General features: G+C 37.8%; 1 protein-coding gene across 18 annotated transcripts in view; it reads left to right on the plus strand.

Moving 5' to 3' along the window:
- Pcm1 (pericentriolar material 1) overlaps positions 1–13,499 on the plus strand; it is a 106,259-nt gene that overhangs the window by 17,290 nt on the left and 75,470 nt on the right. For 16 of the 18 annotated variants that reach the window (XM_028872330.2, XM_028872332.2, XM_028872333.2 and 13 more), the window contains exons 2-4: positions 8,564–8,681; positions 10,598–10,843; positions 11,486–11,755. In XM_028872330.2, the coding sequence (XP_028728163.1) occupies positions 8,586–8,681; positions 10,598–10,843; positions 11,486–11,755 (612 nt within the window). In that variant the 5' untranslated portion in view covers positions 8,564–8,585. Of the gene's footprint in view, positions 1–7,487; positions 8,445–8,563; positions 8,682–10,597; positions 10,844–11,485; positions 11,756–13,499 lie in introns of those variants that run through there. The other 2 variants (XM_028872328.2, XM_028872343.2) reach the window with 2 other exon arrangements.

Genomic DNA, 13,499 nt, shown 5'->3' on the forward strand with positions numbered 1-13,499 from the left:
AATCAGCTGTATGGATAGGAAACACTTTAGGTCTCTGATCTACAATCATGTATTCTCTATGAATTGTTCCATCTCCTCATCCTGGGGAATGGGTCACATTTCCTGACCCCTTGAGCCAAGGGGAAGTTGGGAGTGACAAGGTGCAGTGCTTTCAGGCCTCTTCTGTCTGTGTTGGGCTTTCCAGTCCTGACACCCTGGGACAGCTCTGCAGCCACCACATTTCCATTCCATTAGCCACACATGGCTGCAAAAAGAGCCTTGGCCGAGCACACTTTCTAATCTCAGGAGAAATGTACACAGTGTATTCTGGAGATATACTGCCTATCCCAATCCTTTTAATGTGCACCACTCTATCTTCATATCTATCTGTTGGTGGCATTGACCTGATTCCCAGGGACTGCCAGGAACCAAAGCAACCTGGTCCAAACTTGTATTAGAGCCTCAATATTCTACACATTAGCCGGGCACTACTAAGTCTTCAATCCATTGTTCAGTCTTGAATCATCCTATATAGTCCTCATCTTCTGTAGGCAACTTTGGCCACTGTTAGGGGAACTATTAGAGTAGTTTTCACCCTGGTAGATCACTTTACTCCATAGCTGTGGGCACAATGGAACTCACCTACACTTCTTCCACTCCTTTGATGAATCAATCGTTCAGGCCTAAAGCCTTCCAAAACCTCACTAGTTCAGCATTTGGCTATCCTCCGGTCATTTTTTTTTTTTTTTTTTTTTTTAACTCCTAGAAACTCGAGACACAAATCTCACACATTTGTTTTCATCTACAATAATACTCTCTGTTGTTATTTTCTTATTCCCCTCTTAATTGCTTTTACACTTTGAACCTGGTTTACATGCCTGTCTAAGTCACACATATTTGCCTGAGCCTCTCCTGCTTCTTAAAGATACTGACCCACAGTCAGGTTCAGCAATGCTACAACAGACCTACACCAGTACCAAGGTCTACTGAATTTCCTTCTTTCTTAACTCTGTAGTGAATGCAATGCAGTCTAGCCAGGTGGAATGAGGATCATATATTACCTCTCTATCATACCTCATTTTCTGCCACCTTGAAGTCCCCCTCCTCTCTCTTTTTTGTTTCATTAATCCCAAGAAGGATATTTAGCATTGATCTTATTTTTATTCTCTTTTCCTTAAGCCCCTTCACCAGCTATGAGAAATACCGAGCCAATGACTGATCTCATCATCTTCTTGATACATTTTAGCTGTCTGTATTTGGAAAGTTGCTTTAGTCCCACCAGGCCCCCGCAGTCCCGTTTCCCACTTATAAAATAATCACTAAGAAGCTTATATTAATTATAACTGCTTGGCCATTAGTTCAGGCTTAATACTGACTAGCTCTTACACTTAAATTAACTCATAATTCTTATTTATGTTTAGCCACATGGCTTGGTACCTTTTCTCAGTTCTGCCTTGTCATCTTGCCTCCTCCATGTCTGGCTGGCGACTTCTGACTCTGCTCTTCCTCTCCCCAGAATTCTTATCTGCTTACCCCACCTATACTTCCTGCCTGGCTACTGGCCAATCAGCATTTTATTTATCAACCTATCAGAGCAACACATATTCACAGCGTACAGAAAGACATCCCACAACAGCTGTCAAAGCAGAGACTAAAATGGAAGACACTAGCTGTGTATTTATTTTCTAATGTAGTTCCTCCTTTACATGCTCTGAGCAGAGAGAGTGAGTTCATCATCACTTGCAAGTCTTACCTGCTGCTGCAGCTTCCTTTAAATCCCATTGCAAATATGTTACTTTCAGGCAATGCAGTGTGTTCTCTAGTGCATCAGCCATTTTAGGGGTATGCTTATCCTCCTTTGGAGGATCACATTCATCAAGAAGGCATGCCACTGCCTAAGACAGGAAGACAGTCCCTAGGAGTTCTGCCCTGACTTTCCCTCTAGGGAGATAGCTTGCTAGTAGTTGCAAGTCTTATAACCCATAGCACACCATTCCATGCCACATGGAGAACTGCCTTATTGAGATTGCCTTTTCGAACATTTCTCCTCAGGTGGCTTAATTTCAATTGTGTGTCTTACCAAGGACACTCCAGCTGTTCCTTTCTTAGTTATTAGTTCTGTCAAGCTCTTATTTGGATACCAAGTGTTTGTTAATTTTCCTAGGTAGGTGTGAACAAAAAGTCTGTTCACCCTATTGCTCACCACCGACAAACCAAAGAAACATCTAAGTCCAGCTTGATGAGTCAATAGTTTATTAACTTACTTACAAGGATATAGGTGACCCCAAAATATTTATGTTACTAAAAGCCACTTCCCATTCCCCAGGGCTGGAAGAGAGTGGTTAAGACTTGCTGCTCTTTCAGAGGACCTGAGTTTGGTTTCTAGTACCCACATCGGGTTGTGAGCTGCAGTAACTTAAGCTCCAGGGAATCCAACACCCTTCTGATCTTTGTGGGCACTTACACATGTGTGGCATACACACACACACACACACACACACACACACACACACACACAATTTTTTTTTTTTTAAGTCATCCCAGTAGTGGAGTCCTGAAAGCTTCATAGATAAGAGTCCTGCCTTTAGATAGCCTTTCCTTTCCTACATACTGTGGGAAGTCCAAAGACCACACCAGCTGGGTCAGGATCACATGTGACTGACTAGGTGGTAGGGACATGAGAGGGCGTGAATTACTGGAATGGGAGGTGAAGGTCTAATCCCTGCCCTCTTCACTTGGTCCATTCTTGTGTGAGTCTCATGTAGGTAGATACTCTGATTCTAAGATGCCAACAGTTATATCAAGCCCGGAGGCCAAAGTTCCACAGCATGTATCTGTGACATCACAGCTAGCAGTTTCTCTTACTGTTTCAGTAGACAGGACTTTACAGTTTCAGAACATTTCTTCGTTTATTTGGGGAGGGCAGTTCATGTGGAGGTCAGAGAAGCAAGAGTCAGTTCTCAACCACGTAGGATCTGGGATCTGACTCAGGTCATCATGCTTGGCATGATCCTCACTGAGCCATCTCACTGGCCCAGGAGATAAAACTTTAATAGTCATTGAGAAAAGATTTTTCCTCCAAATTATACAGTTCTTATTTTTACAGTCATTGATCTATAAATACATCTTTTGAATAAGCTGAGTATGAGTTCAAAATTTAATATAAACTTAGAATGTGAAACGTTTTCTCTTCAAATACATTTTTAATTTGGCAGTGTTGGGATCAAATTCAGAGGCTTGTACATGCTAAGCAAACTTTATACTACTGAGTTACATCACCAGCCTTATTTTTGGTGTTTTGTTTCTGTTTTGAGATAGGTTTTCACTCTGAAGCTAAGTCTGGCATTGAATTTGCCAGTTTCCTTATCATTCCTAGTACTAGGATTTTGGGTATGGGCGGGCTACCATGGCCAGCTTCTTGCCAAAAATATTCCTAGTTTATGTTAAAGTTATGTTATTAGTTTACCTATAGAAAGCATGGCATACCCCATTTAAGGGAAATATTAATATTTAAAGAGTTTTGTTTAAATATTATTTGTGGTGTGTGTGTGTGTGTGTGTGTGTGTTCATGTGCGTGTGAGAGTGGCTGCACTTGTGTCAGGAACATGGCATACATAGGGAAATCAGAGGACACTGTTGGCTGTTGGTTCTCATCTTGCATCTTATTTGAGACTGAGTCCGTCTTGTTGTTCCCTGCTGCTGGTCCTTAAATTTCCAGGGATTCTCCTGTCTGCCTTCCACCTCTCCCATAGGAGCATGATGGGAATGTAGATGTTTTTACCACTGCATTAAGCTTTTGCCTGGGTTCTGGGGATTTGAACTCAACTTGTTAGGCTTGTGTGTTAAGTACTTAACCCACAGAGCTATCTTCTCAGTCTCTCACTTTTTCCTCTTCAAACAATTTGCTTTTAGTGCTTTTAAATACAGGCCTATTTCTATTGCATCTTTTCGAGTTCGTATTCCTTATTAATCCAAGTTATACTATTGCATCTAGAATATATTAAGTAACTGTTTAATGTTCAAATAAGTTTAAATTCAATGGACATACTTGTCTATGGATATTAATAATTATTTTAAAAGTTAAGACTATTTCTAATATAAAGTGGTGTAAACATTAAAATATATGAATCAGAGGAAAGGTTACTGTATTTCTCCTCTATAACCAGTAATTAAGTGCATGCATGATTTCCAATGTTGTTTTTCTCTCACTTGTATAACTTTCCCATAAATAAAGATGCTACATTGTCCAGCCTTCATTATTACATATTTGGACGGATGCTTAGCATTCTCAAAGCTCAGTGGAAGTAGGACTGTTTGCCTAATAGCATTTATCCTGTCATTTTCATAGGATAATAACATGTAGTTATTTTAAATTTAACACTGTCAAGGCCTAATGTCACCCACCCCATATTTAAGATAGGCTAGATATGGAGAGGTACAATAACTGGGATGTAAACAATTTTGGTTCTTGGTACAATATTGACAAAATGCCTTCCAGAAAGATGATACCGGTTTATATTCCCACAGTATCTGAAGGTTCCATTTTGCTTTTAGTATCAATCAGTATTAGAATGTATGTGAAATTTAGCAGTTTTAATAGTTTCTTATTTTAGTTTGCAGTTGGGTTTGACTACTATTTTTTATTTTGTATTTACTTTTTTCTTATGTGTATGTCTTTAATTTTTATGTAGTAAAGGTAGGTGTTGGCTGCAGAAGATGGATCAGCTGGTAAGAGCACTTACTGCTCTTGCGGAGGACTCTACTTTGGTTCTCAATTCCTTTATCAGGTAGTTCAAAACTAGCTGTAACTCCAGCTCTAGGGCATCTGTGGACATCTCCCACCCACATGTGTACATAATTAGAAGTAATAAAAAACTTAAAGATGCTAATTATATATTTTGTACATCTCTCAGATTCTCCCCCACTCCAATTTATCATTTTCTGTTGTCAGAAATCTTGGGACTTCCTTTTTGTGTGAATACAATCTGAGATGTTCTTATTTCTTTGTATTCTAAATTTAGTGAAATTTCATTTTTTTTAAGTCCTTTAAAAACTCCTATTTCCTCGACAGTTGTGTTTTTAATCTATTATTTTAGTGTTGGGTAAAGTAACCTTTCTCTGTTTGAGGAGGTTGAAGCTCTAGTGGCAGAGGTGTTAACTTCTGTTCACTTGTAGAATGAGTGATGTAGAAAGATACTGGGATATGGCTTTGGAAGTCATGGGGAAGTGTGGCTGATACTGTTTCTGTGCTTTGTGCTTGAGGGTAAGAGTTCCAGCTGAGGAAATCTGCTGAGGCTCTAAATCTTTCTGCAAATTGTTAGGAGATTGTTCTGCCTGCCTGTGGAATAATCATATGTGACAAAGTTGTGAATGATAAGATTCTTAATGTGGTACTTGTTGAATGGTAAGCAGTATAGCTGTGATTACCACTCATTACCACATTTTTCTAATTGTATCTGTCTTGGGCTAGAATGAGACTGTGTAGATAATCCTCATGCTTGCTCTGCTGGATTGACTTTCTACTCACTTGGCCTGTCATCTGTCACTAACCTTGCTTCTTATTTTATACATATTATATTGTCCCTCTGACTTCTTAATTCTTCCACATGAATTTTGGAGTAATTTTGTCAAGTTCCACCAAGAGTAACAGTGGGTTTTTTTGGGGGGGGAGTGTATTATGTTAAACTTAGACATTTAGAAGAAAAATGATACATTTACAGTATTTAGTATTGTCAGTAGAGAAGACTGTTTTTATACTTATATTCTCTTTAATACTGTCCTGTGGTATTTGATAGTGCTTTTTGCAAGTCTCCATTATTACATATTTTATCATTAAGTGGATCATTTTTCCTCTTATTTTAAAGTTGTTATTGGTGATTGTCTTTGGGTTTCTATTTCTATGAAGAGAGACCATGACCACAGCAACTCTTATAAAGAAAAACATTTAATTGGGGCTGACTTACAGTTTCAGAGGTTTAATCCATTATTGTCATGGTAAGAAGCATGACAGATTTCAGGCAGACATGGTGCTAAAGAAGGAGCTGAGAGTTCTACATCTTGATCCAAAGGCAGCAGGAAGTGAACTGTCACCGGGCATGGCTTGAGCATATATGAGACCCCAAAGCCCACCTCCACAGTGACACACTTCCTCCAATAAGGCCATACCTCCTATTAGTGCCACTCTCTATAGGCCAAGTATTCAAACACAAGAGTCTATGGGGGCCATACATGTTTAAGCCATCACAGTGATATTTTGAAGTTCTGTAAATTTTTTAGTGCATATTGTTTAAGAATACTACCTTTTTTTCTTTTCCCTATTATTACTTTGTTTCATATTTTTTCTGCTTGATAAAATTTTTGAATAGTGCCAAGTAACAGATATGTGACATTCTGATTTTATTAAGATTTTTCTCCATGTCTTAAAGAATAATGTTGACTGCTTACAGTATGCTTTTTGAGCTGAGGAGGTAGCTCACTAAATGCTTGCATTACATGCACAAGTTCTTGAGTGTGCTCCCTAAAACCCATGTGAAAATGCTGGACTTGGTTGCTAGCTAGTTAGTTTAACCTAATTGGTGAACTACAAGCTAATGAGAGACAGTGTCTCAAAGGTACACTTGAAATTGTCTTCCATTCACTGCATGTACCATCCCACAGATGAATACACACACACACACACACACACACACATGAATGTGTAAAAAAGAATAAGATACGCTTCTTTCCAGTGTTTCAGAGAATTATTAAAATAGTATATGTTCCTTGAAAAGAACATAAATGGTATGGGGTAGAGAAGTGATAGAGCACTTGCTTACCATGTGTAAGGCCTCAGGTTCCCTACTCAGCACTAAAAAGAGACCGCCCCCCCAAAACAAGAAACCCAGAATAAATATATGTGTAACTGTAAGCAAGTATTTTTTAAAGATTTTCAAGTTAATATTGTGTAAAATTTTATATCACTTTTTATCTTGAGACAAAATTTTAATATGTTGCATAATTTGTTAATCTATTATTCTAATAGATATTGTAACATTAAAATATCCATGACATAAATCCTGTTTTACTATGAATGATAATGTATGATATTATTAAATGGAGTGATTAGGATCTTAGAGTCAGAGCAAATTGAATTTAAAATTTTTGCTCTGTAACTGAATGATTCTGGTAAAATTACCTGACTGTTGAAGTGTATTTTTTTTGACTTTCCGTATTAGATAAAGTTATCTTGTTTTTTTTTTTCTTCCATCTTCATTTGCTCCTCTTTCAACATGGTAATCCAGTAGCTGGTGGAAATCCAGGATCTTGCTCAAGACCCTTTAGAAACCTTTTCTCATGGTCATTTCTACTTCTGACTCTCTGCTTTTTTTTTTTTTTTGGTTTTTCGAGACAGGGTTTCTCTGTGTAGCTTTGTGCCTTTCCTGGAACTCGCTTTGGAGACCAGGCTGGCCTCGAACTCACAGAGATCCGCCTGCCTCTGCCTCCCGAGTGCTGGGATTAAAGGCGTGAGCCACCACCGCCCGGCCCTGACTCTCTGCTTTTGTTCCAATTCTGTTGCTTCTGTTTCTCCTCTCTGACCCAGACATAATATTCAGTACCTTTATTTTCATGTCCACAAGCAAAACCTTCATAGGGTATCTTGCTGGGTTTGGTGGTCCATGCCTCTAATTCTAGCACATGGGAGGCTAAGTAGGACAAAGCCAGCATGGGCGGCATAGTAAGTAACACTGATCTCAAAAAATAGAGCAGACTATGGAGATGGTCATTAGATAGAGATGTTAGCCACAACCTGACAACTGACGTTCAGTCCTCAAGTTCTATATAGTGGGAGGAGAGAACTGACTGCTACAGGTTATCTTTTGGACTCCATACCTGCATTGTGGCATGGGTTCCCCCAATAAATAAATGAACAAATGAATGAATGAATGAACAAACAAATAAATAAATGTGATTTAAAGCCTCAAAACAACACCACCGAAAAGAACATCAAAAGCCAAAACCCTCTGCAGGGAAGATTTAGGAGTTTGGTAGACTTTAGGAAGATTAATATAACACTGTGAGACATTAGGTACTCTGAAAAATGTTTAGTTCCTTTGTTCTTTTTTATTTAGCTCAGGCTGCTCTGGAACATGTAATTCTGCCTCCTACTACTGAGATTACAAGCATGTGCTACCATCTCTATCATTCTTGCTACTTAACTCGTTATTTTTTGTGTATAGCAGATAAATCAATTTATCTGTGATATGTGGTTGACATTGTATTTTTTAAAATTCGTGTTTCAGAGATTGCTTTATACTACTAATTTGATGGAATGATTTAAACTCTGAAGTTTGGGCCAACAAGATGGTCTAGCATATGAAAAGGCTTGTTGTACAAATCTGACGACTGAGTCTCATCCCCAGACCACACAGCGCAAGGAGAGAACTGACTCCAGAAAGTTGTCCTCTGATCTCTGTACATATACTGTGGTACATATATGTCTGAATTTACATACAAAAACATGCATACACCCAATGTAAATATAAATAAATTTTAAAATAAAGCTTGTCTTTATGTGTTAAAAAGCTTAGTTTTTACTTCTTTTCAGAGAATTAATTATTAGAACCAACATGGCCACAGGAGGAGGTCCTTTTGAAGAAGTCATGCATGATCAGGACTTACCAAACTGGAGCAGTGAGAGTGTGGATGACCGCCTCAACAACATGGTAATTGATATTTTTCTGTAGATGGTATATTGTTGACCGCTGATGTCCAGTTAGGTTTTCTCATCAGTTTTGTAAATGACTGACTCAACAATATGGTAATTGATATTTTTCTGTAGATGGTATATTGTTGACCACTGATGTCCAGTGTAGTTTTCCCATCAGGTGTTTTTGCTGAAACTCTACAAAAACACAGGCAAATAGACTAAGGGACTCTGTGCTACTAATTATTGGTTGAAGTCACTTTAGTTTTAGTTAATAGAAAACATGAGTTAGCTTAACCTAAACATGGTGATTTATTATAAAGAGGTAAGAATGCTTTATGGAGTATAGTTGAGTTTTAGGAAATGAAAAAAAAGGCACTGGAAGTTGTCAACAATTGCTTTTCACCACTGTGCCTGTCTCCTCCGAACCTCTGCTAACCCAGCTTTCCCTTCCAGATCTGCCGGTTCTCTTTCTCTGCTTTGTGTCATATACTGAGGCTGCCTTTTTGAAGATTGTCAGTCATGGAGGAAATTAGATACTGACCAATTTAAAGTTATGATTAGCTTAATTTGCTTTATATACAAATTTCTTTTTCATCTGGGCTTGAAAGGATGGGCTAAGTAGTATAAAAGGTTCACAGGAATACCCATACATTGAATGGGGTCCAGAAACGGTTCTTAGAGAGACAAAATTTCTTATAAATGAGGATAGTAACTAAGAGTCTTCCAATGCGGATAATGCAGGAATGCATAGTTATTTCTGTTGAATGAATTAGATTATGTAGGTATGAGTAAATGAAAGTATTTTCTAGTTAAAATACCATTTCATTCTGTATTGGATAATATGTAGTAGATTTTTGCCTATAAAATATTAATTTTACCTATAAAATATAATAGTTATATTAATGCTTACCAGATGCTAGGCATCTAAATACTAATACATATTGTTCTAAATACTCATACATATTATTTTTAATCTTATTTTTAAGGTACCCTATTTTAAAGATTAAGAAACTGAAACCATATGAAATTAAATGATGCTTTGGGAAACAGTAATTGCTTTAGAACCTTGGTCAATTCTAGTTATATCTTTTTTTTTGCTGTACAAATTGATTGTAATCTAAAGGCCACTTAAAGATGTATTTATTTCCCTACTTAATTTAGAAAAGAACAATTTTTTGCCTTTTTGAGACAAGGTTTCACAACATAGCTTAAGCTACTCTTGAATTCTTTTAAACTCTCCAGCTTCTTTGTTCAGCTTCCTGAGTGTCGAGAGCATAGATATGTATCATAACAGATGGCTAGAAAGAATAGTTGTTAGAAGTGCTTTTGAACATCTCTGTAGTCTGATAGCTCTTGACAGACTGAAGTAGGAGAATCAGGAATTCTAGGCTAACCTGGATTGTATGATGAGTTCAAAGCCAGTCTAAACTAGAACAAGATCTTATCTCAAACAAAAAAGAAACTATTGAAAATATTTAAATTGATTTATAGGTTGGGATTTGGACTTAATATCTGTTCTATAATAGGAAAGTAATAAGCTTTTTTTTTTTTTTTTGGTTTTTCGAGACAGGGTTTCTCTGCGTAGCTTTGCGCCTTTCCTGGAGCTCACTTGGTAGCCCAGGCTGGCCTCGAACTCACAGAGATCCGCCTGGCTCTGCCTCCCGAGTGCTGGGATTAAAGGCGTGCGCCACCACCACCCGGCTGAAAGTAATAAGCTTTTTAAAGGCCAAGCTGTAATATTAGGATAGATATAATAATGAGAAAAGTGGGTTGACAGAAATAAACCTCTAAGAGATATTTGTATGTGAAAAATGTCATTGTATTTTAATATCCAAATCAAAGTTTTTGGTTTTTTGTTTTGTTTTGAGCATACCAAATTATTTTCTTGGTTTGATATAGGTCAGATTAACTTTTGATTTTACTTTTTTAAAGGAATGGGGTGGCCAACAGAAGAAGGCCAATAGATCATCAGAAAAGAATAAGAAAAAGTTTGGTGTAGCAAGTGATAAGAGGGTAACTAATGATATTTCTCCGGAGTCATCACCAGGAGTTGGAAGACGAAGAACAAAGATTCCACATACGTTTCCACATAGTAGATATATGACTCAGATGTCTGTTCCAGAGCAGGCAGAATTAGAGAAACTGAAACAGCGGATAAACTTCAGTGATTTAGATCAGGTTTGTGAACTCTTTTCAGAATAAGTTATACCATGGGAAATACTTGAAATGGATTAAGTAATATGTCTTAAGAATAAAAGATTGGAAAGAAAGTTTCTGTATGTGTGGGGAGAATTTTAAATACTGATGATAGTATTGTCTTTGGAAAGAGGCAAAGTCGTATTTTTACATTTGTCAAAGGTATTTCTTTCTGAGCTATTACTATGCTAATAGCTAGCTTAAGATACTTCATTATCAAAGTAGATATTGCTAACTGGATGTAATTGCTACTAGGTTTAGTACATTTATTGAATAAATATGAATGTGGTTGATTATCTAAAGTTTAGAATAAAACTGACTTAACAATCACCAAAATAAAGTTTAGATCTAAAGTCAAGTAGAAATGATAATAAACTCTTGACTGGTCTTGCAGAGGTAAAGAGGTTTCCGAACATGCAGAAAAGTAGATTCCAAGTCTAGTAGAATAAGAGGGTAATCCAATTTTGATAATTTAGTAAAATTTTGTAGATCTGAAGATTTAAAAAAAAAACTTTTTACAAAACCATGTCCTCATTATCTAATGGTGTAACTAAGAATGTTGGATTCTTGTAAAATGTTTGAAAGATGAATGTTTGTGTGATTTGGTTTTCTTTTTGTGTATAGAGAAGTATTGGAAGTGATTCTCAAGGTAGAGCAACAGCGGCTAACAACAAACGCCAGCTCAGCGAAAACCGAAAGCCCTTCAACTTTTTGCCTATGCAGATTAATACTAACAAGAGCAAGGATGCTCCTCCAAGTCTTCCCAAAAGAGAAACGACTGCATCAGCACAGTGCAAAGAGCTGTTTGCTTCTGCTCTAAGCAATGACCTTTTGCAGAACTGTCAAGTCTCTGAAGAAGATGGGCGAGGCGAACCTGCAATGGAGAGCAGCCAGGTCATAAAATGGGATTGTTTGGGTGGTGGTTTGCAGATGTACAGTGTACACATTTAAGATGTTTCGAAAGTATTAGGCTGTGCATGTATGAAGTTCAGTTCGGTGGAATTAGGTTTTCCTCTAACCCTCTTCAATAATGTACCATATATTTGAAATAGAATAATATTTTATTCCTTAAATGATTGGGAAATTACACATTTATGTTCATTAAAGCTTCTCTAATTGCAAAATACTAAATTGCTAATTTTTAATAAAACAGGGTTGGAATCAGTGTGATTAAGGTTTTTTTTTGTTGTTGGTTTTTTTTTTTTTTTGAGACAGGTTTTCTCTGTGTAGCCTTGGCTGTCCTGGACCTCACTCTGTAGACCAGGCTGTCCTCGAACTCAAAGAGATCCACTTGCCTCTGCCTCCTGAGTACTGAGATTAAAGGAGTGCGCCCACCACCACCTGGCAATTTGGTTTTTTTTTTTTCTTTTCTTTTTTGAATTTTATTCAAATGTGGCTATTGGGGCTGGAGAGATGCTCAGTGATTAAGGGCACATATTGCTCTTGTGGAAGACCCACATTTGGTTCCCAGCATACACACTGGACACATTGGTTCACAACCCCTGAAACTCCAGCTCCAGGAAGATCAGATGCATCTGATTTTCACAGGCTCCTGTACTCACATGCACCTGCCTACACACACGTACCCAATTAAAAATAAAGTAAATCATGAAAAAGAGAATAAAACACGATGCTGTTATTTTTGGAAAATACTTTCAAAAATTCTACTTTAACATTTTATTTTTTATAATGCTACCAATTGCTTATAAAGAAATGTAGGTATTAGATGGAATATTTAGTCGGTGAGATGGTGCAGGATCAAAGTGGTTGCTGTGAAAACTTGGCAACCTGAATGTGATCCCTGGAACCCATGTAGAGGTGGGAGGAGAGACCCGGTAGGTACCACAGACTTACCTTCTGCTCTCTACATGTGCCCCTGACATATGTGCACATACATATATTATGTGCAGATATGCCCCCCCATGGAAAATACAAATAATTTCTCAGCAATTTATTTTACAAATAAAAGTTTGGGGCCTGGAGAGTTGGCTTAGTGGGACAACCTGCACTTTTTGCGGCTGGGAGCCCTGACTGGCGTGGCGAGGGAATGAAGAAAGGACAGACCCACGGAGAGTAAAGTAGAATGAGGGTTTCTGCTGCTGCTGAGACCTGGAACCTCAGTGTGTGTTTATTAGGTACAGCACAGAGTGCGGGATGTTAACTAGTCTTGTTAACTAGTTGTTAACTAGATAGGAGGCTTCTGTAAGTGAGCAGGCTCAGGCTGTAACTATTGGAAAAAGAAGCCGCAGTTGCTAGTCTTTGTACACACTGATCTGTTGTTCATACACACTCATCCTTTGGGCTCCTGGGGAGAGTGTGCCAGTGTTTCATGGGTCTGAGATGTTGGCGTTCTCTGCATGGCTGTGCCATTCTGTCCATATTCACTTAGGACTTCACTAACTTGGGGCTTTGTCTGCTGTCTACATCTGCAGGCCTGAGGATTTAGTACCTGGAGCCCACATAAAATAGAACACTTAACTCCATGGAAGTTGTCCTCTGACCTCCACACATACACCATGGCACTCAACTACACAGACATAAAAAAGCAAACAGAATCTCTCTACAATAATAATAAATGAAATTTTAAAATAGACACCATTTTTCAGTTAATATAAACTAAAATAATTTTGAGATTACT

The sequence above is a fragment of the Peromyscus leucopus genome, chromosome 17, assembly GCF_004664715.2.
Source record: "Peromyscus leucopus breed LL Stock chromosome 17, UCI_PerLeu_2.1, whole genome shotgun sequence".
NCBI lineage: Eukaryota > Metazoa > Chordata > Mammalia > Rodentia > Cricetidae > Peromyscus > Peromyscus leucopus.